At 38.1% G+C, this 26383-nt stretch overlaps 1 protein-coding gene across 4 annotated transcripts in view; it reads left to right on the forward strand.

Moving 5' to 3' along the window:
- Spg11 (SPG11 vesicle trafficking associated, spatacsin) overlaps nt 1-26383 on the forward strand; it is a 76541-nt gene that overhangs the window by 35439 nt on the left and 14719 nt on the right. For 3 of the 4 annotated variants that reach the window (XM_040274924.2, XM_021726459.3, XM_005316508.3), the window contains exons 17-29: nt 486-592; nt 1220-1365; nt 2813-2974; nt 7025-7091; nt 12569-12734; nt 15546-15751; nt 16204-16312; nt 16725-16884; nt 17395-17667; nt 18205-18405; nt 19325-19432; nt 23337-23499; nt 25836-26050. In XM_040274924.2, coding sequence (XP_040130858.1) covers nt 486-592; nt 1220-1365; nt 2813-2974; nt 7025-7091; nt 12569-12734; nt 15546-15751; nt 16204-16312; nt 16725-16884; nt 17395-17667; nt 18205-18405; nt 19325-19432; nt 23337-23499; nt 25836-26050 — 2083 coding nt within the window. The remainder of the gene's footprint in view (nt 1-485; nt 593-1219; nt 1366-2812; nt 2975-7024; nt 7092-12568; nt 12735-15545; nt 15752-16203; nt 16313-16724; nt 16885-17394; nt 17668-18204; nt 18406-19324; nt 19433-23336; nt 23500-25835; nt 26051-26383) is intronic. The other variant, XM_078049683.1, reaches the window with a different exon arrangement.

Consider the following 26383-nt stretch of genomic DNA (forward strand, 5'->3'; position numbering starts at 1 on the left):
GTGCCCAGGATGCAAAGTCTCAGAGGCCAGCCTTATAGACTTTGTTGACTCTGTCTCAAAATTTTAAAATAAGTAAATAAAATGGACTGCGGATGTGGTTTAGAGGTAAAGTACCCCTGCTTCATCCCCAAGGGGGGAGTGTGGAGGGGGGTGGCAAGGGGAAAACAGGATGAAAAATTTTTTAAAGTTTTCTTAGTAAAAACCAATAAAATATTAAGTATTTTAAAGTGTAAGATCTCAGGTTTTTTGCAGAGTTGGTAAAATTTGATCAAGGTAGTGAATATTGTCTCTAAAATATTCTCTACTTTTAGATCATAAAAAGTATATAAAATACAAGGCAAGAGTGGAAGTATTTATTTTGTAGTATACTAACTTTGTAATTCCAGGATTCTTTTTTCTAATATTGGTTATCTCTTGAGCAAACATGGTTATAACTGTCTTATGCTGCATGCTAACCAGAGTTGTTTTTTCTCCCCTTAATGCAGACTTAGTCCTGAAAATTGTTCTTATTTGGAAAAGAAAGAATTATATGAAGCTCACCCTTGGTTTGAATTTTTAGTTCAGTGTCGACAAGTTTCCAGTAATTTAACAGGTGTGTGTACACTGTATTACAAAAATTTTCTTTAGATAAATAACTGGTCTATTGTAGATTTTTGGTTTTGGGTTTGGGTGCAGCTTTGTTATAAAATAATATATGTATTCATTGTTTAAAAAAAAGTGTACAACCAGAGATATGAAAAATTGTGCTCTATATGTGTATTATGAATTGTAATGCATTCTGCTGTCATATATAACAACAACAACAACAACAAAAAGACATGGTGGTGCACACCTATAATCCAGGCAGTTCGGGAGGCAGGAGGATCACAAGTTCAAAGTCAGCCTCAGCAATTTAGCAAAACCCCGTCTCAAAAAATAAAAAGGGCTCAGTAGTTAAGCACCCCAGGGTTTAATTCCCCAGTACCAAAATAAAAAAATAAATAAATTGTGAGATACAATTAACACCTCCTCCATGGGTAGGTGGCCTAAGTATGTAAAAAGGTAATCACACATAGGTAAGTACTGATAGTATTTTAATGTATTTTATTCAAGTTGTTTTCTTTGCACTTTTTTTCCATACCCAGTCTATATTGTATTTCTTTCTTATGAAAAATATTTGTTGAGTACCTAACTTTATGATAGTGCTAAGGATATAACAAGAAACCCTTTTATTTTTCAGATCCCAAACTGATCTTCCAGGCTAGCCTTGCAAATGCTCAAATTTTGATTCCCACCAATCGGGCAGGTGTAAGCAGTATGCTATTAGAAGGACATACTCTCCTGGCCCTTGCTACTATGATGTATGCTCCTGGGGGGGTCAGCCAGGTATGGATGGACAGCCTATTGTTTGCTTATTATGACAAAATTGTACTGATTTGAAATTCAGAAATATCTATGGATTGTCTTGATCTCAGTTGACATTGAAATATAAACACTTTCAGATGTTTCATTAAAGAGCATAAAATGGGTGAATTTCAAAATTTTGTATAATAGCTTAAAATATCTTGGAATTAATGGAACTAATGTGTTGTAGAGATTTGTTTTTTCCTCCTTTAGTGGCTTTTTGTGTGTGTGTGTGTGTGTGTGTGTTTGTGTGTTTGTGTTGGTACCAGGGATTGAACCTCGGGCCTTGAATATGCTAGGCAAGCACTCTACCACTGAGCTACATCTCTACCCTCCATTTAATATGTTTTGTATAACTCTGAGATTATTTTCAGAATAGAATCAGGGTCTGATTGCTTCTCTGGGAATAAGTATGATGTAGATTTGTGGCTTGGAAATTATTCTCTATTTGCCCTTTTAGCAAAGTAAAAAAATCATAATCTTTAGGTACCCATATAAACTCTTTTATGGTACCCAGAAGAACTTGCTCATCTTTTCCTTTTTAACATTAAAGTGTGCCTGATTAGGGAGAACTTAAGAATGCTGTCAAACATCTTATCTTTAGGAGTTTCTTACTGATACTGGTTTAATTTAATACAACCTCTCTTAGATTGTGGTTATATGGCTAAGTTATTTATGCCTGTTTTTAATAACCTGTCAATAAATAACTTTAGAGCTGAGGAGGAAGGACCTGGGAATCATCTACTCTAGTAGTCTAAGACTTTAAAAATATTTACTACTCAGGGCTGGGGCTGGGACTTGGGCTCAGTGGCAGAGCACTTGCCTAGCATGTATGAGGCACTGGGTTCAATCCTTAGCACTGCATACAAAAATAAATAAAATAAAGGCATGCTGACAATCTACAACTACAATTTTTTTTTAGTGTTTACTACTGAATATTGAATTTAAATATTTAATTTTTGTGTGTGCTGGGATTGATTAAACCTAAGGGTGCTTGAACCCCACTGAGCTACACTGCCAGCTCTTTTTCATTTTGAGACAGGATCTCACTAAGTTGCTCAGGCTGGCATTGAATTTGCAATCCTCCTACCCCCAACCTTCTTTGTTCCAGGGATTACAGGTGTATACCTCCATACCTGGCTGAATTTAAATATTTTAAACAACATATAGTTTGAAAATAACTAATTTAGCTCAGCTTCATAATTTTGCAGATGAGGAAACTAAGGCCTTATATTAAATATCTGGTCCAATGTCATACAGCTAGTTTGTCTTGGAACCAGAACTAGAACTGTTAATCTATGTGACTTGTTTACCAAAGTTATTTTTCACTACCACAAATCTTCTCAAGCTAGTTGTGTTTTATAGGGTTCTTGTGAAAAAAGAGATTAAAGTTTTGAGAAAGGAAAGTAACTGCCATCTTTTTATTTAGGTTGTTCAGAATGAAGAAAATGAAAACAGTTTGAAGAAAGTGGATCCCCAGCTACTAAAGATGGCCTTAACTCCTTATCCAAAGCTAAAAACTGCTCTCTTCCCGCAATGCATTTCTCCTAGTGTCCTGCCAGCCGATATTACACTCTACCACCTCATTCAGGTATGGTATTTAGGGAGCCGGTGTTTACATGTATCAGTCAGTCAGGGTTCAGCCAGGAAAACAGAAAACATTACTTTCAGGTGGATGGCATTCAGCATAAGAACAAACTTACACAAGATGAAGCAGAAGGGAGAAACCAAAAGTGACAGTTAAGGCAACTCAAAAATCAGCAAGTGAGGAAGCAGTCAGCATCTCTGAGGCTGATAGAATAGTGCAAGAAAGTGGTTTTGTCAGAACTAAAAATCTGAAGCTATCTCTCAGATCTAAACTCACAACTAGACTATCTAATGGGAGCTGGGAACATAGAGGATAAAACTAGAAACTTGGAGATGCTCATAGAAAAAAAAAGCAGGGTAAAAACATTTTGGTTTCATCTCTCTTCTTACCTTCAGTCTCCCACAGTATCTATTCTGGCTATACTTACCCTGGTAGCCAAATGATAATGCTTGGGAAATGCATGTTTCTTGCAATATAAAGAAGAGCAGGAGAGGTGGCAGAGAGCAAACAATTGACTAGAATACCCATCCACTGCTTTCATAAAAAGCTGCTCCATTAACTTTGCATGGTAGCTCAAGCTTTTAATCCCAAGCTACGTGGAAACCTGCGATAGGAGGTTCCATAAATTCCAGGCCAGCATTAGCAATTGAGACCCTGTCTCAAAAAGTAAAAGGGCTGAGAGTGCAGTTCAGTGGTAGGTCGCCCCTGGGTTCAATTCTCAGTACTAGAAGGGCAGAAACCACCCCGGAGGTTTTAACAGTGAAAACTATCTAACATTTTCTTCTCAATGAATCAGAGCTCTTTGAGCTTCTTAACATTTTTCAGAATGTGAGAGAGCTATGAACCCTATACCCAGAAAAATTACACATAAGGCCTATAGTTTTGTTTATATTTAAAAATGATTCACATACTGGGATCTCAGTTAAGAACATCTGCTCTAGCTCAGTTCAAAAGGTTTTTCCTTTTTTTCCCTCTGATATTCATATTCTCAAATATGTTGGTCTTCAGTCCAACATAAGCTTTATAATTCTATAAAGGTACAAAAATCTCTCTTACTCTAATATGAAGAATTCTTAGGAGATGGACTGGTGTTTATCAAAAGTGTGTAGTTCAGCATGCATGAGGCACTGGGTTCGATCTTCAGCACCACATAAATGTAAAATAAAGATATTGTGTCCACCTAAAACTTAAGAATATTTTTTTTTTAAAGTGTGGTTCATAGACTGGTGCTAGTCCAAGAGATCTGCTTGTTGTTGGATTGTGACAAAATTTGGATCCTGTGTCAGAACATAAGTCTGTTATCACCAACACTTGTCTAATGTCTAATTGTAAGCTGTAGCCAGACTTTCCTGAAGAAAGAAGCAGTATGCCGGATTTACATTCTGGTGCAAGGGTCTTATTGCAGACCAGCACTTTTGAGTAGCACTACAAATGGATTATATGAAAGCATAGTTTCATTACATAAAGTGGTTTGAGTCAGTTAAAACATAAATGATTTCACGTGGTTCTTTGTTGTTAAATGGAAGATTTTTGTGAGGGGGATACTAGGAATTGAACCCAGTGGTGCTTAACCACTGAGTCACATCCCCAGCCCTATCTATCTATCTCTATCTATCTATCTTTCTATCTATCTATCTATCTATCTATCTATCTATTTATTGAGACAGCATCTTGCGAAGTTCCTTAAGGCATCTAAATTGCTGAGGCTGACTTTGAACTTATGATCCTCCTGCCTCAGCTTTGTGAGCTGCTGGGATTACAGGCATGCACCACCATGTCTGGCTTGACTGAGAGAATTCTTTAGTGCTGTTTTAAAAAAATTATGGTTACCAATTTTGACCCCAAACTCTGGGTCCTTTTTTCTTCTTGGAATTGTGGAACCAATAACAAGACTGAATGCCATTGAGTGGTAACGAAAAACTTATTATTAGCCTGTAATAAGAGAAGCAGAGAGGCTCACAGATTGGCTTCTCAACTCATTGGGGGTCTGAAGGTTATAGATAATGGGGTAAATGAAATGAGGGGAGGGATGGGCTAATAAAGGGAAAAGAGTGAAAATTTTCCTCTTTTCATTCCTTTTATTTATTTTTTTAATATATTTTTTTTTAGTTGTAGCTAGACACAATACCTTTATTTTATTTATTTATATGTGGTACTGAGAATTGAACCCAGGGCCTCGAACATGCTAGGCAAGTGCTCTACCGCTGAGCCACAATCCCAGCCCTCTTTTCACTCCTTTTATAATCCTTTCTGGTCATCATCATGGCAATTGTCAACTGTCTTAGTACTGGAGGGAATGTGCTAAATATTTAGCATGCAGATGGATTATAATGAAGTCAGAGGTTGTCTGGCAATTACTCTGGCAGCCATTTTAGATCCATTTAGTTTCATCTGGCTAGGTTAAAGAGGAACAGCTGGGGCTGGGGCTGGGGCTGTAGCTCAGTGGTAGAGCGCCCGCTTCACACATGTGAGGTACTGGGTTTGATTCTCAACACCACATAAAAATAAATATATTGTGGCTATCTACACCTAAAAAAAATTAAAAAAAAAAAAAAAAAAAAGAGGAACTTCTGTCCCACAGGCATCCTGTTCTTGAAGATAACCAGATTATAGTGGGTAGAAATTCATCTAGGTCACTTAGGTGGTACAGTGTGGTAACTTATTCCTTCCTTCATTTAAAGTTGCTCTTTCCTTAGTTATCAAATTCTGATCATTAGCTTATTTTTTCCTGATCCTTTCCACCAACTATTCATAGACTACTAAATCTTTGGCCTGACAGATTCCACCCACTACTCCCTTCTGCCAACCCTTTTCTAACCATCTTGACCTTAGTCCACCACTTTTTCTTTGTTGATTATGTTGGTCTTCATATTCCTTCAACCATTGATCCTAGTCATTTTACTTTTTTTTTTTTTGTCTTTTTATTTATTTATTTATTTTTTCCCCACGTTCTTAATTTTTATTTTTTTTATATTGGTTGTTCACAACATTACAAAGCTCTTGACATATCATATTTCATACATTAGATTGAAGTGGGTTATGAACTCCCAATTTTACCCCAAATTACATATAAGAGGTTGTGAGGGGAATGGGAAAATAAACAAGGAGAGTAATGAATTACAGTAGATGGGGTAGAGAGAGAGAAGAAGGGAGGGGAGGGGAGGGGAGGGGGGATAGTAGGGGATAGGAAAGGTAGCAGAATATAACAATTACTAATTGGGCATTATGTAAAATTGTGGATGTATAACCGACATGGGTCATCTTACTTTTTCCTTTCCTTCCCTACCCTTAATATATCTCATCATGTTTATGTGGTAATATTTTCTAGCCTGAAGTCCTCTTGCCTTGTTTTGAGGATTTAACTTAGGAGTGCTTTACTACTGAGCTACATTCCCAGTCCTTTTCATTTTTTAGTTTGAGACAGGATCTTGCCAAGTTGCAGAGGCTGGCCTGGAACACAGATCCTCCTGTCCTAGCCTCCCAAACCTTACCAAGCCCAGCCTCTTGCCTTTTGATTCCAAAAACATTTCTAATGTCCATGTTATATTATAATTGATGCTGCTTCTGCCAAGAGAGTAGACTTTGGAAATATCTCTTGAACTAAGAGGAATCTTTAAAAGGAACATATTATTTTTATTAAAATAGAAAGCTGTCTCATTCTTTTTAGCTATTTCCAAACAATTTATGTACAGATAGTTTTTTTTTTTCTTTCTTTCTTTTTCCTTTGGTACTGGGGATCAAACACAGGACAAGTGCTTTACCATTGAGTTATACGTTTTTAAATTTCCCTGGAGAAGGGAAACAGATTGCCTCTGAAAGCCTTGCATATATCATTGTGATTACTTGAATCCAAGGGTACTTTACCACTGAGCTACATTGCCAGCATTTTTTATTTTGAGATAGGCTCTCAATAAGTTGCTGAGGCCAGTCTTGAACTTGCAATCCTCCTGTCTCAACCTCTCGAGTTGCTGGGATTACAGGTGTGCGCCATCATGTCTTACTTATTTTACAATCAGTGACCTTCTAACTTGAATTATTTTTTTCCTTTTTTAGTCATTGTCACCCTTTGATCCTAGCAGATTGTTTGGCTGGCAGTCTGCTAACACACTAGCCATAGGAGGTAAGTCATCATGAATACTTCTTCCTTTAGAAGCATTTTAGCAGTATTGATGGTAGAAGTTAATATATGTAAAGCCAAACCATTTTTGTACTGCTTTGTTTTAAAAAACAAAGGCACATTTTATTAGAAAACACTTTCCGGTAGACTAATTGATAATATATTGTGAGTTAAAAGTTAATTTGTTAGGCTACTAGGGCTGTACTTGTTGGGAAATGTAATATGTACCTATCTGTATATATTTCTCCATTTCCAAAAATCCCTCTTTGTTTGCAATTTAGTATCATAAACATAAGTACTCTTGGTTCTAGCAGTAAGTAAATTCTAGCTCTATAATAGCTATATGACCTTGAGCAAATGATTTAACCTTTCTTCATCCCTATGAAATAAAGCTAATAACAACACCCACTTAATGTTACTGTCAGAATTAAGGGAGACAAAGCATTTATAAAGGTGTCACATAGTAAGTACCAGTTGTATCATATTGCCATCCTCTGTAATCCATGAGAATTTGAATTTTGTGGTGTTCTTTTAAAATTATTATTATTAATTTGTTCTGATTAATTAATATGTTCTAATTAATTATCCATGACAGTAGAATGCACAGAAATGGAGCACAACTTCTCATTCCTTTGGCTGTACAGGGTGCAGAGTCACACCAGTACAATAATCATACCTGTATGCTGTGTTTTGTTTTTTTTGGTACTGGGATTTGAACTCAGGCACTCAACTACTGAGTCACATCCCCTGTCCTATTTTGTATTTTATTTAGAGACAGGGTCTTCTGAGTTGCTTAGTGCCTCACTTTTTGCAGAGGCTGGCTTTGAACTCATGATCCTCCTGCCCCAGCCTCCCAAGCCACTGGGATTATAGGCATGCACCACTGCTCCAGGCATGTGTGCTGTTCTTAAACTCAGTTTTTTTTCTATTTCTTTTACTTTTGCATTTAGGATAACTTTAATTTTTTTTTTTTTTAGTTGTAGGTGGACACAATACCTTTATTTATTTTTATGTGGTGCTGAGCATCAAAACCAGTGCCTCACACATGCTAGGCAAGCACTCTACCACTGAGCCATGACTCTAGCCTGTAGGGCTAACTTTTAATATGTGATGCCTCTGTATACTCTTAGATTAGTGTTTTGCACATGGAAGCACCTTATAAATATTTGACTTAGCTCAGATATATGTCAAGGTATTTACGTACATAAAAATGAATTTTCTAAGGTGTCTTGTTTTATAAATTCAAATTTTGATATATTTAATTTATCTGTGCTTAAGCCCAGTGAAGTTCCAGGCCTATAGCAGATGCTCAATAATTATTCATTGGGTGCCCATAAAAGTAGCAATTGCTGTGTTATGAAATGAAGGTACCCTAATATTCTAGAGAGAGGTAAAATCCCCTGTCCTATTTTAATGATGTTAACTCTGTTACATAGCTGGTATTTTGACCTCCTCTGAGATATTGATATTGTACTCAGTACTAGAGCAGAACAGAGAAGGTAAAGGAATTGCCATTGTGAAACTAAAGGATCATCAAATAGAGAATTAAAGCAGCTACAAAGATGGCTTAACATACGCAAATCAATAAATGTGATAGACCACATGAATAGACTGAAGAATAAAAATTATATGATTATCAATAAATTTAGAAAAATCATTTGATAATATTCAACATCTTTTCATGATAAAAATTCTCAACAAATTAAGCCTAGAAGTAAGGCCATATATGACGTAATAAATGCTACATAAGAGAAGCCAGTAGCCACAGTCGAAAGCTTTTCATCTAAGATCATGAAGAAAACAAGGATGCTTGCTCTCATCATCTCTGTTCAACATAGTACTAGAAATCTTATCTAGAGCAAAGAAAAGAATGAGAGGTACCCAAAGCAGAAAAAAGAAGTAGTTAGGTGCAGTGGCACACACCTATAATCCCATGACTTGGGAAGTGGAGATAGGAGGATTACAAATTTGAGGCCAGCCTCAACAATTCAGCAAGATACTGTCTTAATAATAATTGGCTGGAGTATAGCTCATTTGTAGAGTGCCCTTGCACTAGGACCACTCAAAAAAAAAGAAGGAAATAAATTGTCAGTGTTTTTGTAGAGGACATGCTTTTGTATGTAGAAAACCCTAAATATTCCACCAAAAATGTTAGAGCTAATAAACAAGTTCAGTAAAGGTGCAGAATACAAAATCAGTATACAAAAACAGTAGTATTTTGATACACTAATGACAAACTATCTGAAAAAGAAATGCAAGGGTCCCATTTACAAAACATTAAAAACAGCAACAGCTTAGGACTAAGCTCAACCAAAGAGGTGGAAGATCTGCACATATTAGATTATAACATTGGTGAAACAAATTGAAGATGCAAATAAGTAGAGGAATCCTGTGTTCATGGATTGAAAGATTATTATTAAAATGTTCACACTAGGACTAGGAATATGGCTTAAGTGGTAGTGCGTTCGCCTGGCATGCGTGCAGCCTGGGTTCTATCCTCAGCACCACATACAAAGATGTTGTGTCCGCCGAAAACTAAAAAATAAATAAATATTACAAAATTCTCTCTCAAATATATAAATAAATAAAGTTTAAAAAAAAATATTCGGGCTGGGGATGTGGCTCAAGTGGTAGCGTGCTCGCCTGGCATGCATGCGGCCCGGGTTCGATCCTCAACACCACATACAAACAAAGATGCTGTGTCCGCCGAAACTAATAAATAAATAAATAAATATTTTTAAAAAAATGGGCTGGGGTTGTGGCTTAAGTGGTAGCGTGCTCGCCTGGCATGAGTGTGACCCGGGTTCAATCCTCAGCACCACATACCAACAAAAGATGTTGTGTCCGCCGAGAACTAAAAAATAAATATTAAAAAAATAAAATAAAATTAATAAAAATAAAAAAAAATATTCACACTACCCAAAGCAATCTGTAGATTCACTGAAATTCTTACCCAAATTCCAGTGACATTTTTCACAGAAATGGGAAAAAAAAACAATCTTGTGAGTCATATGGAACCTCAGAAGACCTCTGAAGAGCTGTAGCAAGCTTAAACAAAAAGAACAAAGCTGGAGCATCACTATACCTGATCTCAGAATCTACAAAGCTGTAGAAATCAAAACAGTATACTGTTGGCCTTAAAAACAGACACATAAAGGGCTGGGGCTGGGGCTTAGAGGTAGAGCGCCCACCTAGCATGCGTGAGGCACTCAGCACCACATAAAATAAGATAAAGGCATTGTGTCCACGTAGAACTGAAAAATAAGTGTTAAAAAAAAGACACATAGGAAAATAGGACAGAATAGAAAGCCCATAAATAAGGGTATATGATAACTAAGTATTGACAAGGACACTAAGAAAAACACCCTGAGGAAAGGATTGTCTCTTCAATAAATGGTGTTGGAAATGCTGGGTATGCACATGCAAAGAAATGAAACTGGATCCTTGTCTTCAACCATATACAAAATAAACTCAAAATGGATTAAAGATCTACATATTAAGACCTGAAAAAAAGCTGAGTGCAGTGGCACACGCCTGTAATCCTGGTGGCTCAGGAGGCTGAGGTAGGAGGATTGCAAAGTTCAAAGCCAACCTCAGCAACTAAGCAAGACCCTGTCTCAAAATAAATCATAAAAAGGACTAGGGATATAGCTCAGTGGTTAAGTACCCTTGAGTGGATGTGGCTCAGTGGTTAAGTGCCCCTGAGTTCATTCACTGGTACCAAAAAAAAGCTTCTGCACAGCCAAAGAAACAATCAGTAAAATGATATGTCATCCTACAGATTGGAAGAAAATATTTGCTTCCAGTCCTCATATATCTATAAGGGGTTAATACCCAAAATACATAAGAAGCTCACACAACCCAGTAGCAAAACAATAAATCAATTTAAAATAAGCAGGCTGGGTGTGCTGGTTCATGCCTGTAACTCACGAGTTCAAAGCCAGCCTCCCCAAAATTGAAGCATTAAGCCACTCAGTGAGACCCTCTCTCTAAAAAACAGGACTGGAGATGTGGCTCAGTGGCTGAGTGCCCCGAGTTTATTCCCTGGTCCCCCCACCCCAACCCCCCAAAATAGAAAAAATGGACAAAAGATGAGAACAGACATTATTCTGAAGAAAACATAATGGGTCAAATGTATATGAAAAGGTTCTCACCATCACTAATCATCAGGGAAATGCAAATTAAAGCTACAGTGAGATACAGTATCACACCTGTTAGGATTTTTTTTTTTTTTTATCAAAAACAGAGATTACAAGTATTAACAATGGAGTAGAGAAAAGGGAACCCTTGTCCCCTGTTGATGGAGCTACATGTTGATGGCATCCACTGTGTAAAACAGTTGGGAGAGGTTTTTTTGTTTATTTGTTTTTCTCTGTTTTTGTTTGTTTGTTTTGTATTGGGGATTGAATCTGGGGTGTTTACTACTAAGTTATATCCCCAGCTCTTTTTATATTTTGAGATAGGGTCTCACTGAGTTGCTGAAGTTCTGGCTAAATTGCTGATGAACCTGTGACCCTCCTGTCTCAACCTCTTGAGTTGCATGGGCCACAGTGCCCAGTTTTGAGGTTTTCTTAAAGAAGTTAAAATAAAACTTGACATGTCCCAGCAATTCCCCTTCTAGGTATGTACCCAAAAGAAATTAAATTACCACCTCATAAAGATATATACACTTCCATTTTCATTGCAGTGTTATTTGTAATAGCCAACTTCTAGAAACAAAATTGAAATGTCTATTCGTAGATGAATGATGAAAGTAACTGCAGCATACAGACCCACGTGCACACATTATTTGGTCTTGAATAAAGAGATCCTATCATTTCCGACAACATGGGTGAACCTAGAGGATATTATGCTAAGTGAAATAAGCCAGATACAGAAAGATAAATATTGCATGATCTCACTTGTGTGTAGCATCTGAAGAGAAGGAAAACACTGAATGTATAAAAACAGTATGATTACTGGTAGTGGGGAATGGAAAGATGTGGGTCAAAAGGCACACAGTTGCAGTTTTGTAGGGTGAATATGTGTAGAGATATAATTATATTATAGCACACAAAGTACACTGCTCCTTTTGTGTCAAAACCACAATGAAAAGACAGACTGTGGGTTCTGGCACTATGATTTCTGCATGAAAACTGTGAATGGTGGCACCTGGATCTACAATACTACTTTTGCGGTCATAGTCAAGTCTGCCATCAGAAGGCTTAAGGAATTGAAAGACCAGTAAAAGCTCTGCCATGAGACATCTCTAGCTTATAATAAGTGGGTTAATTGATGTATGTATGTATATATGAATGAATGAATAAATAAATAAATGGAACTGGGATGTTGCTCAGTGGTAGTACACTTATGTAGCGTGTGTGAGGCCCTAGGTTCAATTCCCAGTATCTACAAAAAGAGAATTAAACTTTCCATATGCAAATCTGAAATTAAACATGATGAAGTGCAAAGAATTAATATTGCATCACTTTCTCCTTCAGATGCATCAAGTCATCTCCCGAATTTTTCTAGCCCTGACCTGGTGAATAAATATGCTATAGTGGAACATCTGAATTTTACTTACTACTTACTTCACGGACGCCCATCTTTTGCATTTGGTACCTTTCTGGTCCAAGAGTTAATCAAGAGCAAGAATCCCAAACAGCTGTGAGTATTTAAAACTTAATTTGTACTCAAACACATATTTGCCATATGCAGCAGCCCACACTTATAATCCCAGTGATTCAGGAGGCTGAGGCAAGATGATAACCACGTTCGATGCCAACTTTAGCAACCTGGTGAGACCCTGTCCCCAAAGGACTGGAGGGCCAGATGCAGTGGCGCTCACTTGTAATCCCAGTGGAGAATCGTGAGTTCAAACCCATCCTCAGCAATTGCAAGGTTCTAAGCAATTTGGTGAGACCCCCATCTCTAAATAAAATATAAAACAAGGCTGGGGATGTCATTCAGTGGCTGAGTGCCCCTGAGTTCAATCCCCAGTACCCCACCCCCCACCAAAAAAAAATAATAATGGACTGAGGGGGCTTTGGTTGTGGTTCAGTGGTAGAGCACTTGTCTTGCATGTGTGGGGCACAGAGTTCAAGCCTTAGCACCACATAAATAAATAAAAGGTACTCTGTCCATCTATAATTAAAAATTAAAAAAAGTCTGGGATGTAGCTTTGTGGTTGAGCACACCTGGTTTCTATCCCCAATACTGTAAAAACAAAAAGAGGCACATCTATGTATTTTACAAATACATTTTTAAAAGTACTAGAAACTGGGCTGGGGTTGTGGCTCGGGTACAGCGCTCGCCCAGCATGTGTGAGGCACCACATAAATCCTCAGCACCACATAAAAATAAATAAAGGTTTTCTGTCTATCTACAAATAACAAATTATTTTTAAAAAATACTAGAAACATACCACAGTTAACATTGTGTTTTTGGGGGGGGGATGGGAGGTACTGGGGATTAAACTCGAGAGCATGTGGCCATGGAGCCACATCTCCAGCCCTATTGGGTATTTTATTTAGTGACAGGATCTCTCTGAGTTGCTTAGCACCTTGCTTTTGCTGAGGCTTGGCTTTGATCAAACTCCTGCCTCAGCCTCTTGAGACCCTGGGATTACAGGAGCGCACCACTGTACCTGGCAACAATGATTACTTTTTTTGTTTTGTTTTGTTACCAGTGATACCCAGGTGTGTTTAACCACTGAGCCACATCCCCAGCACTTTTGAGACAGGGTCTAAATTGCTGAGGATGGTCTCAAACTTGCAGTTCTCCTGTTTCAGCCTCCCAAATTATTGGGATTACAGGCATGTGCCACTGCATCTGGCAACAATGTTTATTTTTGGACAATGATTTGCTTTGTTGTGTGTGTTTGTTTTTGCATTTACTGGGGATTGAACCCCAGGGATGGTGCTTTATCACTGAGCTACATTACCAGCCCTTTTTTTTTTATTATTTTCTTAAAATTTTAATTTTGGTACAGGGTCTCATTATGTTGCTCCCTAAAAGCCAAATAAAGGGATGCCTTAATCTTGTGATCCTCCTGCATCAGCCTCCTACAGGTTTGCATCATTGTGCCTGGCTCACTGTGCTTTTCTTGGTGTACCAAGTTTTTGGCATTTAGTGTCTGATTTTTGTTAATGGGGAAAAAGATAAAAATATATCTTAAAAGGTAGATTTATTTTAAAATTATATGGGAGCTTGTTGAGTGTTAGCAGTTACTCTTGAAGAATTCTAATATGAGATATGAAGTTTGTATATTAAGATCTTATGTTATTCACTTTTTTAAAATATTTTTTGAACTTGTAGATGAACAGAATTCCTTTATTTTTATGTGGTACTAAGGATTGAACTCAGTGCCTCACACATACTAGGCAAGTGCTCTGTCACTGAGCCCCAGCCCAATATAATTCACTTTTATTAAGTACAGAATTGGGTGACGTGCCAGGTGCAGTGGTGCATACCTGTAATCCCAGTGGCTTGAGAGGCTGAGGCAGGAGGATGGAAAGTTCAATGCAAGCATTAGCGACAGTGAGGCGCTAAGCAACTCAGTGACACCCCATCTCTAAATAAAATACAAAATAGGCCTGAGGATGTGGCTCAGTGGTCAAGTGCCCCTGAGTTCAATCCTCAGTACCACCCCAACCCCGCTAAAAAAGAATTGGACAATGTATTCAATATAATCAGCTAAATATAGATTTTTCTTTTTGGTTTGATACTTAACAAATGCTTTTTTTTTTTTTCAGTACTAGAATTGAACTTGGGGGCACTCGACCACTGACCCATATCCCCAGCCGTATTTTTCGTTTTATTTAGACAGGGTCTCACTGAGTTGCTTAGCACCTTGCTTTTGCTGAAGCTGGCTTTGAATAGCAATCCTCATGCCTCAGCCTCTGGAGCTACTGGGATTACAGGTGTGCGCCACAGCACCTGGCAAGGAATACATTTTTTACGGCAAGTTAAGTAGTTCAGAAAAATGAAAATGAAAGAAGTCCCTCAAATCTCCCATTCCAGTAGTAAACATGGTTGAAAATGTCATGTGCATCTTTCCAGAACATTTTCCACACACACAGTGCATTTATTTGAGTCTTCTGAAATGTGCTTCAAAATGTCAAATTTCAAGTGCTATTAATTTTTTTTTTTGGTAGTTTGGGTACATACTCATAATCAATAAGATCACAAGTTGATAGATTTTTGAAGTTCTGCTGTTTTCTGGGTGAAGTTGGAAGCAAGAGTAGTGTGAACTGAGTAGGGAAAGATATACCGAAGGGTATGGGAGCTATGAAGAAAGAAGACACTAAAAAGTTACTTAAAACCCAAATGAATGTGCACAAGGGGTGCAAAAAGGGAAAGGTGGGGGTCAAAAAATCACATGTCTGGCACTGTAGTGTTACCAGTGTAATTCCATTTGCTTTTCCTGGTGAGATAGATTTTATGTGCTTAAGTAATTTCAGTTCCTTTCTTTTTCAGGATCCAGCAAGTAGGCAAGGAGGCCTATGTCTTAGGGCTCTCGTCCTTCCACATACCTTCAATAGGAGCTGCCTGTGTGTGTTTCTTGGAATTGCTTGGCCTTGACAGCCTCAAGCTCAGAGTTGATATGAAAGTAGCCAATATAATTTTAAGCTACAAGTATAGAAATGAAGATGCTCAGTACTGCTTTATCAGAGAGTCTTTAGGTATAGCTCTTTTTCTTTATGGGGCTGATTTATTTATTTGTTGGCTTGTTTATTTATTGGTGCCAGGGATTCAACCCACAGACATTTTTAGCACTAAGCCTCATCCTCAGCTGTTTTTCTATTTTTTTTTTTTTTGAGTCAGGGTGTGTATATATATATCGTCCTTTCACATACCTTCAATAGGAGCTGCCTGTATTTCATATATATAGATATGTAGATATATATATCTACACATACACATATAAATAAAATATATAAATAAATGTTATTTTATATAAATATATGGGGGGTGTGTGTGTGTATGTATGTATGTGTGTGGGTGTTTTGCCCAGGCTGGCTTGAAACTTCTGGGTCCAAATGATCCTCCTGCTTCAGCCTCCTGAGCAATTGGGATTACAGGCATGTGCCACCATGCCTAGCTCATACTTTTTTTGTGTGTATATTTCTTATAGCTGAAAAACTATCTAAACTGGCAGATGATGAAAAGGCCACCTTAGAAGAATTGCTTGTTCTCTTAGAAGAAGGTACATGGAATAACATTCAGCAGCATGAAATGAAGAGGTTTGTGTTTGCAACCTCTTTTCTAATAAACTGTGCCAACCTTTGTTGACCTAATCATTTAGTACATTTGGTATTTTCACTAAAATCCCCCTATACCTGATTTTTTACTCATTCGGTACACTAATAAATGGAGAATGGATTTAACTTGCTATTGGTGATTTCCTCTTTAGAGATGAAGAGGTGCTTCATACCCAATAAATATTGGCATTTCTTTTTTTGTAGCATTAGGGATTGAACCCAGGGATGTACACATGCTAAACATGAGCTACATCTCCTGTTCTAAAAACTTTTTAGAAAGTACACTGTGATTGCATTTATTTTATTTTTTACTAATTTTCCAGTTTCAGACTAATGCTAGATTTTAATAAGATTTTTTTTTCCTCTACCATCCCATTCCTAATTCTGATTATAGATTATCCAGTGAATCTAGCAGCCAGTGGGCATTAGTGATACAATTCTGCAGGCTCCATAATATGAGACTGAGCACATCTTACCTTCGAGAATGTGCCCAGGCAAATGATTGGCTGCAGTTTATTATTCACAGCCAACTCCATAACTTCCAACCAGAGGAGGTAAGTCATGATTGTTGGCTATTAACTCAAGAGGAAATTGGAACGCTTCTTAGAAGATGGTATTCTTTTATTGTGTAGATATTGGCTTTTGTTTGATATGACATTGGTTTTTACTAAGAGTTCAGTGGGTTGGCATCACAGAATGGACTAGTCATTAATGCTAAAGAGTGTTTACTCCAGATCGAATATGAAATTTTACTCAAAAGGCAACAGACAGCTTTGTAAAATTATATGATTACCTCTGATAGAGTTTAGGGTGAGAGAGAATAATTTTGCATACACTTTTATATAAGTTGTTCAGCTTTACCTGAAACTGAAAGTTGGTTTTCCTTTTTTTAATTTTTTAGTTGTAGTTGGACACAATACCTTTATTTTACTTATGTATTTTTATGTGATGCTGAGTATCAAACCCAGGTCTCACAAGTGTGAGGCGAGCGCTCAACCGCTGAGCCACAACCCCAGCCCCTGAAAGTTGGTTTTCTTGTTTTAATCATCTAATATGCTTTCCAGGTGAAGTCCCTTCTCCAGTACTTCAGCCCAATTCTTCAAGACCACTTAAAGTTGGCTTTTGAGAACTTTCCATCAGTGTCCAGTTCTATAGTGGACAGTGATCAAGTCTGCAATGAGTGCCCCCAGGAACTTCAGAGAAATAAAGAAGAGATGACTAATTTCTTTGAAACTCTGCTCCAGTGCTCAGAGGAGCCAGATTCCTGGCGCTGGCTCTTGGCTGAAGCATTGAAACAGCAGGCTCCTATCCTCAGTGTCCTAGCTTCATGTATTCAGGTGAAGATTATGAGAAGCTTAAATTAAGACCTAGAGAACAATAAAAAAAGTAACATGGGACAAGGAACACTGGTAATCAGAGTTTTGTGATGATGACAGTCTCCAGCATGTTTCCAAGATCACTGAAATTTTTTTGTGTTTCTGCAGCTCGGGCTTTGGGACATTTGTTCACTTCCTTGTATCTTGACATTCAGTGAACTGGCAGCATTGACTTTCTAGCAGACACTTTGGTAGACAGACTACCACTGCTTCTTTAGCACCTTGTGTAGCACAGAAGGAGGACATGATTCATAGTTATTGGCATATCAGTGAAGAGCATTCTAACTCTTTTTCTATCTTGGCCTTTTGATCTTCCTCATTTTGCATGATATTTTATTAATAGTTCTTTAATTGTTCATTAGAGTTTGTTACATTTGGAAATCTTTCAAACTAATTTGGTGACTTTTGCTAAATAGGAAATATCCATCTGTAGCATTTGTACATGTTAGGTAATGCAGGCCCCATTATTTTATTTTGAAAATTTCTTTCCAATGGCAGGATGCCAGTGCTATTCCTTGTCTCTGTGTTTGGATCATTACTTCTGTGGAGGACAGTGTTGCAGCTGAAGCAGTGGGACACATTCAGGGCTCAATAGAGGATCATACCTGGGACCTTGAGGACCTTTCCTTCATCTGGAGAACATTATTAACAAGGCAGAAGAGCAAAATTCTCATCAGAGCTTTCCAGCTTTTCTTTAAGGTAGTAAGAGTTACTTTATTGTTTTATTATTTTTTCTGTGTGGTATTAGGGATTGAATCCAGGTCCTTGCATATGCTAGGCAAGCACTTTACCACTGAGCTGCACCCCCAGTCCTATCATTTATTTAGCACAGTGCTTTATATACATTTTCTTAGTACTACACATTTCAATACAAAGATAATATGTGAGGATATTATGAAGTGGTAGTGTCCTCATTTTACAGACTAGTAAACTAATGCTCATAGAACCTAAGTAACCTATCCAAGAATTTATAATACCTTAATATGTGGCATACTCATAGTTCAAACTCTTACTTTCTGATCCCACCCAAACTCCCTTCCTGTGACCCTCCAACTCTTGCTGAAAGTGATGGAGTGATGAGGAGGGAAGCCCATTGTCCAGGAGTGTATGTTGGAGACACTGTGGTATCACTAGTAGAGTGTTTTCTGTCATGTGCATTAGATCAAATATAGAATAAACAGAAAATGGATTTGTTAATTGTGTCCAGCCTTAGTGTCTGTTATCCAAAAGGAAAAGGAAATATAAATTTAACTTTCCTTCTTGAGCACACACAGATTTGCTGGGCATGGTGTCACACACCTGTAATCCCGGGAGTTCAGGGCACTGAGGCAGACAGATTGCAAGTTTGAGGCTAGCCTCAGCAACTAGCAAGGCCCTAAGTAACTTAGACCTCCTCTCAAAATAAAAAAAATAAAAAAGGGTTGGGGGTGTGGTTCATTGGTTAAGTGCCCTTGGATTCAATCCCTGGTGTGGGAGGGGGACATACACACACACACATAAATGACTTAATTCTACTATGAAGCTATTACTAATAGCACCTAACATCCTGTTAGTTGGCATTTTTCACTGAGAAAATATCAAGTTCAGGATTTTATGATTTCAAACTCTTTTTCCAAAGGACTCCCCATTACTCCTGATGATGGAGATGTATGAACTATGTTTGTTCTTCAAGAATTATAAGGAAGCCAAAGCTAAACTTTTGGAGTTCCAGAAGAACCTTGAAACTGTAAGTTGGAATTATAGTGCTTTTTCTCACTGATCTGAAACTGGCTGGTTTGTTGGTTGTCTACTGGTAGTTGGGATGGAGTAGCAGGGTGATAGTGGTTATTTGGTGTAATTCAAATTATATCGTTTGCACCAGTCCAGACATGGGGAAGCCAGGACAGGAGTTGTAGTGGGCTCTCTTATATTATCTCATCAGTTGCCATGAAGGGAGGTTTCATGTAATGCACTACTGTGATTGATATCCTGGTGCTGCAGCCAAGCTCAATAGGAAAAGGATTAATAGTCTGTGCTTTGCCCACAAAACGAGAGTGGTGGCATGTGGGCCACCTTTTGCCAATCCAGGATAGCTCCAGAGTATTGAGTGTTGCTCTTCTGCCTTGTTAATGTTCTCTAGATGAGGGAAAGTGTGCTGTATTCACTGTGACAGAAAATGTTTTCTTTCAATACTTCTGGAAGTCACTGTCTAAATGTTTCTGAAATGTATGGTCAATTTCAGGGGTTACCTCTTTAGGTGCTTGTTTGGGGCCTGTTTATCATGCCAAGCTTATTAACTCTGTAAAGTTATAAGAAAGGAAGAGGGGAATATGTCTTAGTTCTACTTGGGGGCTTGCAGTACTTCTGCCTTTTATACCCCCAAAGAGTTCTATGTACATGAGACAAGAGTATTTATCTCTTTTTTTTTTTTTTTTTTTTTAAAGAGAGAGTGAGAGAGAGAGGGGGACAGAGAGAGAGAGAGAGAATTTTAACATTTATTTATTTTTTCTTAGTTCTCGGCGGACACAACATCTTTGTTGGTATGTGGTGCTGCTGAGGATCGAACCCGGGCCGCACGCATGCTAGGCGAGCGCGCTACCGCTTGAGCCACATCCCCAGCCCCCGAGTATTTATCTCTTCCACTCAAAAAATACATCAGGTAGAACCATAGTACAGGCTTTTCTTCTGAGTCATATTGGTCTTAAATTGTAATGAAGATATAAAGGTTATATATTTGAAAATACTGAGTCAGATATTTGACTAAGGTTAGAGCTCTTAAATCAGAGGAACTAGACATGTGAATTTCCTCAACCTGTTACTCTCTGTGGAGGGTCCTCCTAAGTACCTTTATATTCTCACCTGACTACCTAGCCTCCCTTGGAGAAGGAGTGCATCTGCTCCCATCTTTGCTTCAGCCCTTTCCTTCCATTATTTTTTTCCTTTAACCAATTCTGTCTGCAACAGAGTAAGGTAAACAATTAATTAAGTAAAAGCTAAGGACTACTGCCCTAATCCCAACTGATTTTAATAAGGACACTCAGAATAATCAAGAATAGATGTGGTTTTTCTGAGAATCAAAGTCCCACCAGAAGGGATGTAGAAAACATGTAGTAACAAAATCTAAAGTGGGAATAGTAGCTAATAATAAGCCAACTCTAGTGTTCTATCATCTCATGTCATCCCATTTGAGTCTCTCCAGAAGTAGAATGATCTTCCTTTAAGGTAGAGGGTAAGCCAGGCTCAATGGTGTAGACTGTAGTCCCAACTACTTAGGAGACTGAGGCAGGGTAATCACTTGATGCTCACCTGGGCAAAATCCCCCCTCCCCAAGAAAAAAAGGACATCAGGTAAGCACTATTAAAATTTAAGAGAGGAAGAGTGGGACATGATGGCACATACCTGTAGTCCCATTGGCTTGGGAGGCTGAAGCAGGAGGATCACAAGTTCAAAGACAGCCTCAGCAACTTAGCAAGACCCAAAGCAACTTAGGGAGAGCCTGTCTCAAAATAAAACATAAAAAAGGATGCGGATGTGGCTCAGTGGTAAGTGCCACTGGGTTCAATCCCCGGTACCAACCCCCACCCCCCCCCCAAATTTTTTTTGTTTTTTTAAGAAAGGAAAAAAACAGTGTAGTGGCACATGCCTGTAATCCCAGAGGCTCAGGCAACTGAGGCAGGAGGATTGAAAGTTCAAGGCCAGCCTCAGCAATGGCAAGGTGCTAAACAACTCAGTGAGACCTTGTCTCTAAATAAAATACAAAAAAGAGTTGAGAGGCTGGGGATGTGGCTCAAGCGGTAGTGCGCATGCCTGACATGCGTGCGGCCTGGGTTGGATCCTCAGCACCACATACAAAGATGTTGTGTCTGCCAAAAACTAAAAAATAAATATTAAAAAAATTCTCTCTCTCTCTCTCTCTCTCTCTCTCTCTCTCTCTCTCTCTCTCTCTCTCTCTCTCTCGCTGGCTCGCTCTTAAAAAAAAAAAAAAAAAGAGCTGAGGGGCTGGGACTGTGGTTCAGTGGTAGAGGGCTTACCTACCATGTGTGAGGACCTGGGTTTGATCTTAAGCATCACATAAAAAGATAAATAAAGGTATTGTGTTCATCTACAACTAAAAACAAAAAAATTTTAAAGGGGGCAGGGGCTGGGGATATAGCTCAGTGGTTGAATGCTCTGTTCAATCCCCGTTACCACCTCCACCAACCTCCCCCACCAAAAAAGAAAGAAAGAAATGGTCAGGTAAGACCACATAGGATGTAGGGAAGTGGGTAGAGAAGAAAATTCTAGGTAGCAATAAGAAGAGAGCAGTAATTTAATATAGGAATTTTTTTTTTTTTTAGTTAGACACACTGCCTTTATTTTATTTATTTATTTTTATGTGCTGCTGAGGATCATACCCAGGACCTCACATATGCTAGGTGAGTGCTCTATCGCTGAGCCACAATCCCAGCCCTGATATAGGATTTTATAAGGCATTCCTTAAGATCTTAGCATTCTTGGACATTTCATTGAAGGGAATAATGTGCTTCTAATAATCTACAGCACAGCCAAAAAGCATTAGTACATGTTTTAGAGTGACTTTTACAATGTGGTCAGAGGTATGCAGACATCTCCAACCAAGATTAGGGCCTAATCCAGACCTAATGAATTATAAGTTTTTGGTGCTTATCTATCTATTTGTCTATCTATCTATTGAAAGCAGGGAGTTAAGACTTTATTACACAAAAATACCAGTATTTTTTTTTATTATGTTGTGTAAGTCTAGAGTGAATTATGAAGCTAGACTAAGGACCAAATATTAGTCTTTCATATTTTTTTTCAAATAATACAAACCTATGGGCCAAATGAAAATCAGGAATGAAGTGACAAAAGAAGCATTATATGGGAAAACACCACTCCCCTTAGTCTCAGGTGCAGTTTCTTAGGTATCTTTGTCACACCTTCTTGTAGAAATACAGCCTGCTACTAGACTCATTAATATTTTTAGCATATGACCGAAATGATATAAACCCAGGCATTTTACTCAAATCCTTTAATGAAAATGTCATCTGGGGCTGAGGTTGTGGCTCAGCGGTAGAACGCTTGCCTAGCATGTGTGAGGCACTGGGTTTGATTCTCAGCACCACATAAAAAAATAAATAAAAGATATTGTGTACCAGCCAAGTATGTAGTAGAACCAGCTCAGCAATGGTTAGCAAGTCTAAGAAGTCTTCATAATATGAATTCAAAATCTTTTGAACTTGAGGGCAAGCCTAGATCCTTTTCTAAAGAAGCTGCCAAGGGAAACATATCTGGTTATAACAACTCACAGGGCTGTTAATTTGATAGTCTCTGAGGGGACCTTCTAGGAGTGAACTCCATAGTTAGTGTTGAATTCTGTAGGACTCTTGACTTTCATACACACAGCTCTATGTAGGAACTTCCCATAAAGGGATAAAGTGCAAAGCTGCTAAGGAGGGCTTGTTTTTGCCTGTCTTCTGAGCCCCATTACCATTGCCTGCCATTTGGAAAGAACCTGGTGCAGGCATCTTCTTTTTTGATAGGAAGTCACTTTTTAGGGTGTCTTGGCTTTCATTTCCAAATTTGGAGGTTTTGATTTGTTATTCCTGTGAGCCAATCTCCCTGAGCCCACCTCTCCTTTTTTCCCCCCACAGCTTTACACAAAGGCCCCTAGGGTCCCCCCAATCATCCCTGCCACATGGCTGAAGGATCAGGTGTGTTTCCTTTTGAAGCTTATGCCACAGCAGTGTCAGACACAATACGAGTTGGGGAAGCTCTTACAGCTGTTGGTTGGAGTACAGCATCTCTTCTCTGATGGTAAGAGTTCTTACCCTGAATTTGCTATTAAGAAATTAGTTTCCTTATTGCTGGGGATTTAGTTCAGTTGGCCCTGGGTTCAATCCCCAGCACTATTGCCAAAAAAAAAAAAAAAAGTTAATTTCCTTAGTCTTGAAATTATTTTAGGAGGGCAATCAGAAAATAAAGATGTATAACATTATATTTATGGTTCATAATTGAGTGTGAAGAGGTTACAGGTATCTTCAAGTTTCAGTACAGTGCCATCTAATGTAGTAATATAACCAGTCATCTTATTCTAAGCTGTTTGTCAAATAGCTGCATTTTCCCCTGGTATGCCTTTGCGCTAAAGTGTCAGTGCCGTTCTCTCTGGCAAGTAACCTTAACATGTCATCATTGCTCAAGGTCACAAGCACTGTTTTAGGAATGCATGATTCATTTTGAAGGTCACACTTGGTGGCACCCACTAATAGTGCAGCAACTCAGGAGGCTAAGGCAAGAGGATGGCAAGTTTGAGGCTAGCCTGGGTAACTTAGTGAGACCCTATCTCAAAATAAAATATAAAAAGAACTGGGGTTGTAGCTCAGTGGTAGAGCATCCTTAGATTCAACCCTCAGTATGGGGTGGTGGGTGGGGTTATTTTGAACATTTCAGACACATCATGCTTAATTTTATTACAAATTCCTCTAGATGTTGGCACTCTCTAAGCTTGTTGCTGACTGAATTAAACAAATGTTACTTTACTCTCAATCACTTAATTTCAAATTTTTGTTGAATGATGTTGTTCCTTTATACTATATTCTAATGTTTCACTACTAGGGTTATATTTTCACATTTAAACTCATGGATGTTCAACTGGAAAGCTAAGGTCTGCACGGAACACTGGCAGAATGCTAGGCTCAGTGCCAAGTGTTGTAGGCTTTTGGTTTGATGACTGAAATAAGTGTTTCCAAAATGCAGTGCATATAAAAATATTACTTTTCAGTACTGTGCAGACCAGATGAATAGATAGATGTTTTCATTGATCTGTAGTGATTTAATTTTTCCTGAAATGAATTTCCTGTAATTTGCCATGATTTGTAATTTCTTTTAATAATTACAAGGATTGACTACATTGTATAACCATTATTATAATACTTTTGTTCATATTCTGATTTTATAGAATATTTGTGTCGATGTGTGTGTATGTGTGTGTGTGTATATATGTGTGTGTTTTGTGTATCTGCTTAAGAGAACAGAAATATGTTCTTTCAAAGCCTGTGTACTACACGATGGCAGCAAAGAAACCCAGGAAGCCCATATTGTACATTGGTTATTGTGCAGGGTTACACAATAACCTGCTTATATCAGACTACTTTCCAGCAACTGGCATTGGAAATGGCCTACATGTCATGTTTCTCATTCCCCTCCCTATATGAGGACATAATTAGGCTCTGCGTAGAGTATTTGTGAGTGGAAGCAAACCGAGCCACGTAAATTATTGTGAGAGAATTGACAGTTGGTTAGTTTTGAATCTTTGGGGATCAAACTCAGGACCTCATACATTCTAGGCAAGTGTTCTACCACTGAGCTACACCTCCTCCGGCCCTTTGGAAAATTCTTAGTTTTACTAGGATAATAATTTCCAGGGACATTAGGAAAACCTCAGCTGAGTCTCCATTATTAAGTAGATAGATGTCAGGAGGAGCAAATGATGTTCCATTCTGAATACAGGGTGCCAAATTCAAACCTGGGTTTTTGACCAGCTGCAATTTCTATTGCCCTGCACATTCTTTGTCTTGATTCCCAGGATGTCTGTCTGCAGTGAATGAAAAAATGACTGAGGGCTGGGGCTGTGGCTTGGTGGTAGAGAGCTTGTCTCACATGTATGCGGGACTGGGTTTGATCCTCAGCACCACATTAAATAAATAAATAAAGTTTTTTTTTTTTGATGGCTGATTTGATAAAATTTGACAAATTTGATGAAGGTAAAAGAAAAATTCAAAGATGGGACTAGCCTGAGCAAATGGCTAAAATCTTCTCAAGGCTATTGCATTGCTACTATATCTAAGATTCCCAACCTCTGCCCAGTATATAAAGCCACATGCATAGATTGAATTCATATGCCAATTTGTAACATTCTTACTACAGGGCAAGCAATTTAAACCAAACTTTTCTGTTTAGAATTTTGCAGGCGAAGTCTTTTTTTTGGGGGGGGGGGCATTTAGGAACTACCCCTACCCCATGGCTTCTGCTAATCAATCAGAGTAAAAAATAATTTTTTTTCCTTTAAACATATATTTTTTGATTTTTCATAACTTTTTAAATGCTATAGCAGCATTTTGTTAAGTATTTGTATCTTTTTCTCTTTGGCACAGGTCCAGATATGAAGAAGCTGTGTGTCCTTAGCCAAATTTTGAAGGATACATCCATAGCCATTAATCATGTAATTATTACCAGCTACAGCACTGAGAATTTTCAGCATGAATGTAGATCTATTTTGGAAAGACTGCAGATGGATGGACAGTTTGCTTTGGCCAGGAAGGTAGCAGAATTAGCTGAGTTACCTGTGGACAACTTGGTTATTAAAGAGGTATCATTAGTCCTTTAACTTATCCAGATCTTAGCTTTTTAAACCAGTGTTGAACAGAGAACCAAAAGAGATGGCAGTTTATAGATAATGGGGCCTTCTACCTTTTTAACACAAACATTACTTTTCAGAAGTGGATTAGCTAGGATGTCCATTTCTGAAGAAAGTATGCTTTAAAATGTGAGGCCTGATTGATGTACTGCAACTATTTTTCTTTGAATAGAATAAAATATAAGATAGCTTCCTTTTTAAGTTCATTTGGGTTATATGAATTGAGAATTGGTTTTTATACCTTAACTTTCCAGAAAATCTCGAGGGTTATCTATAGTAAAATTC

The sequence above is a fragment of the Ictidomys tridecemlineatus genome, chromosome 5 (assembly GCF_052094955.1).
Source record: "Ictidomys tridecemlineatus isolate mIctTri1 chromosome 5, mIctTri1.hap1, whole genome shotgun sequence".
NCBI lineage: Eukaryota > Metazoa > Chordata > Mammalia > Rodentia > Sciuridae > Ictidomys > Ictidomys tridecemlineatus.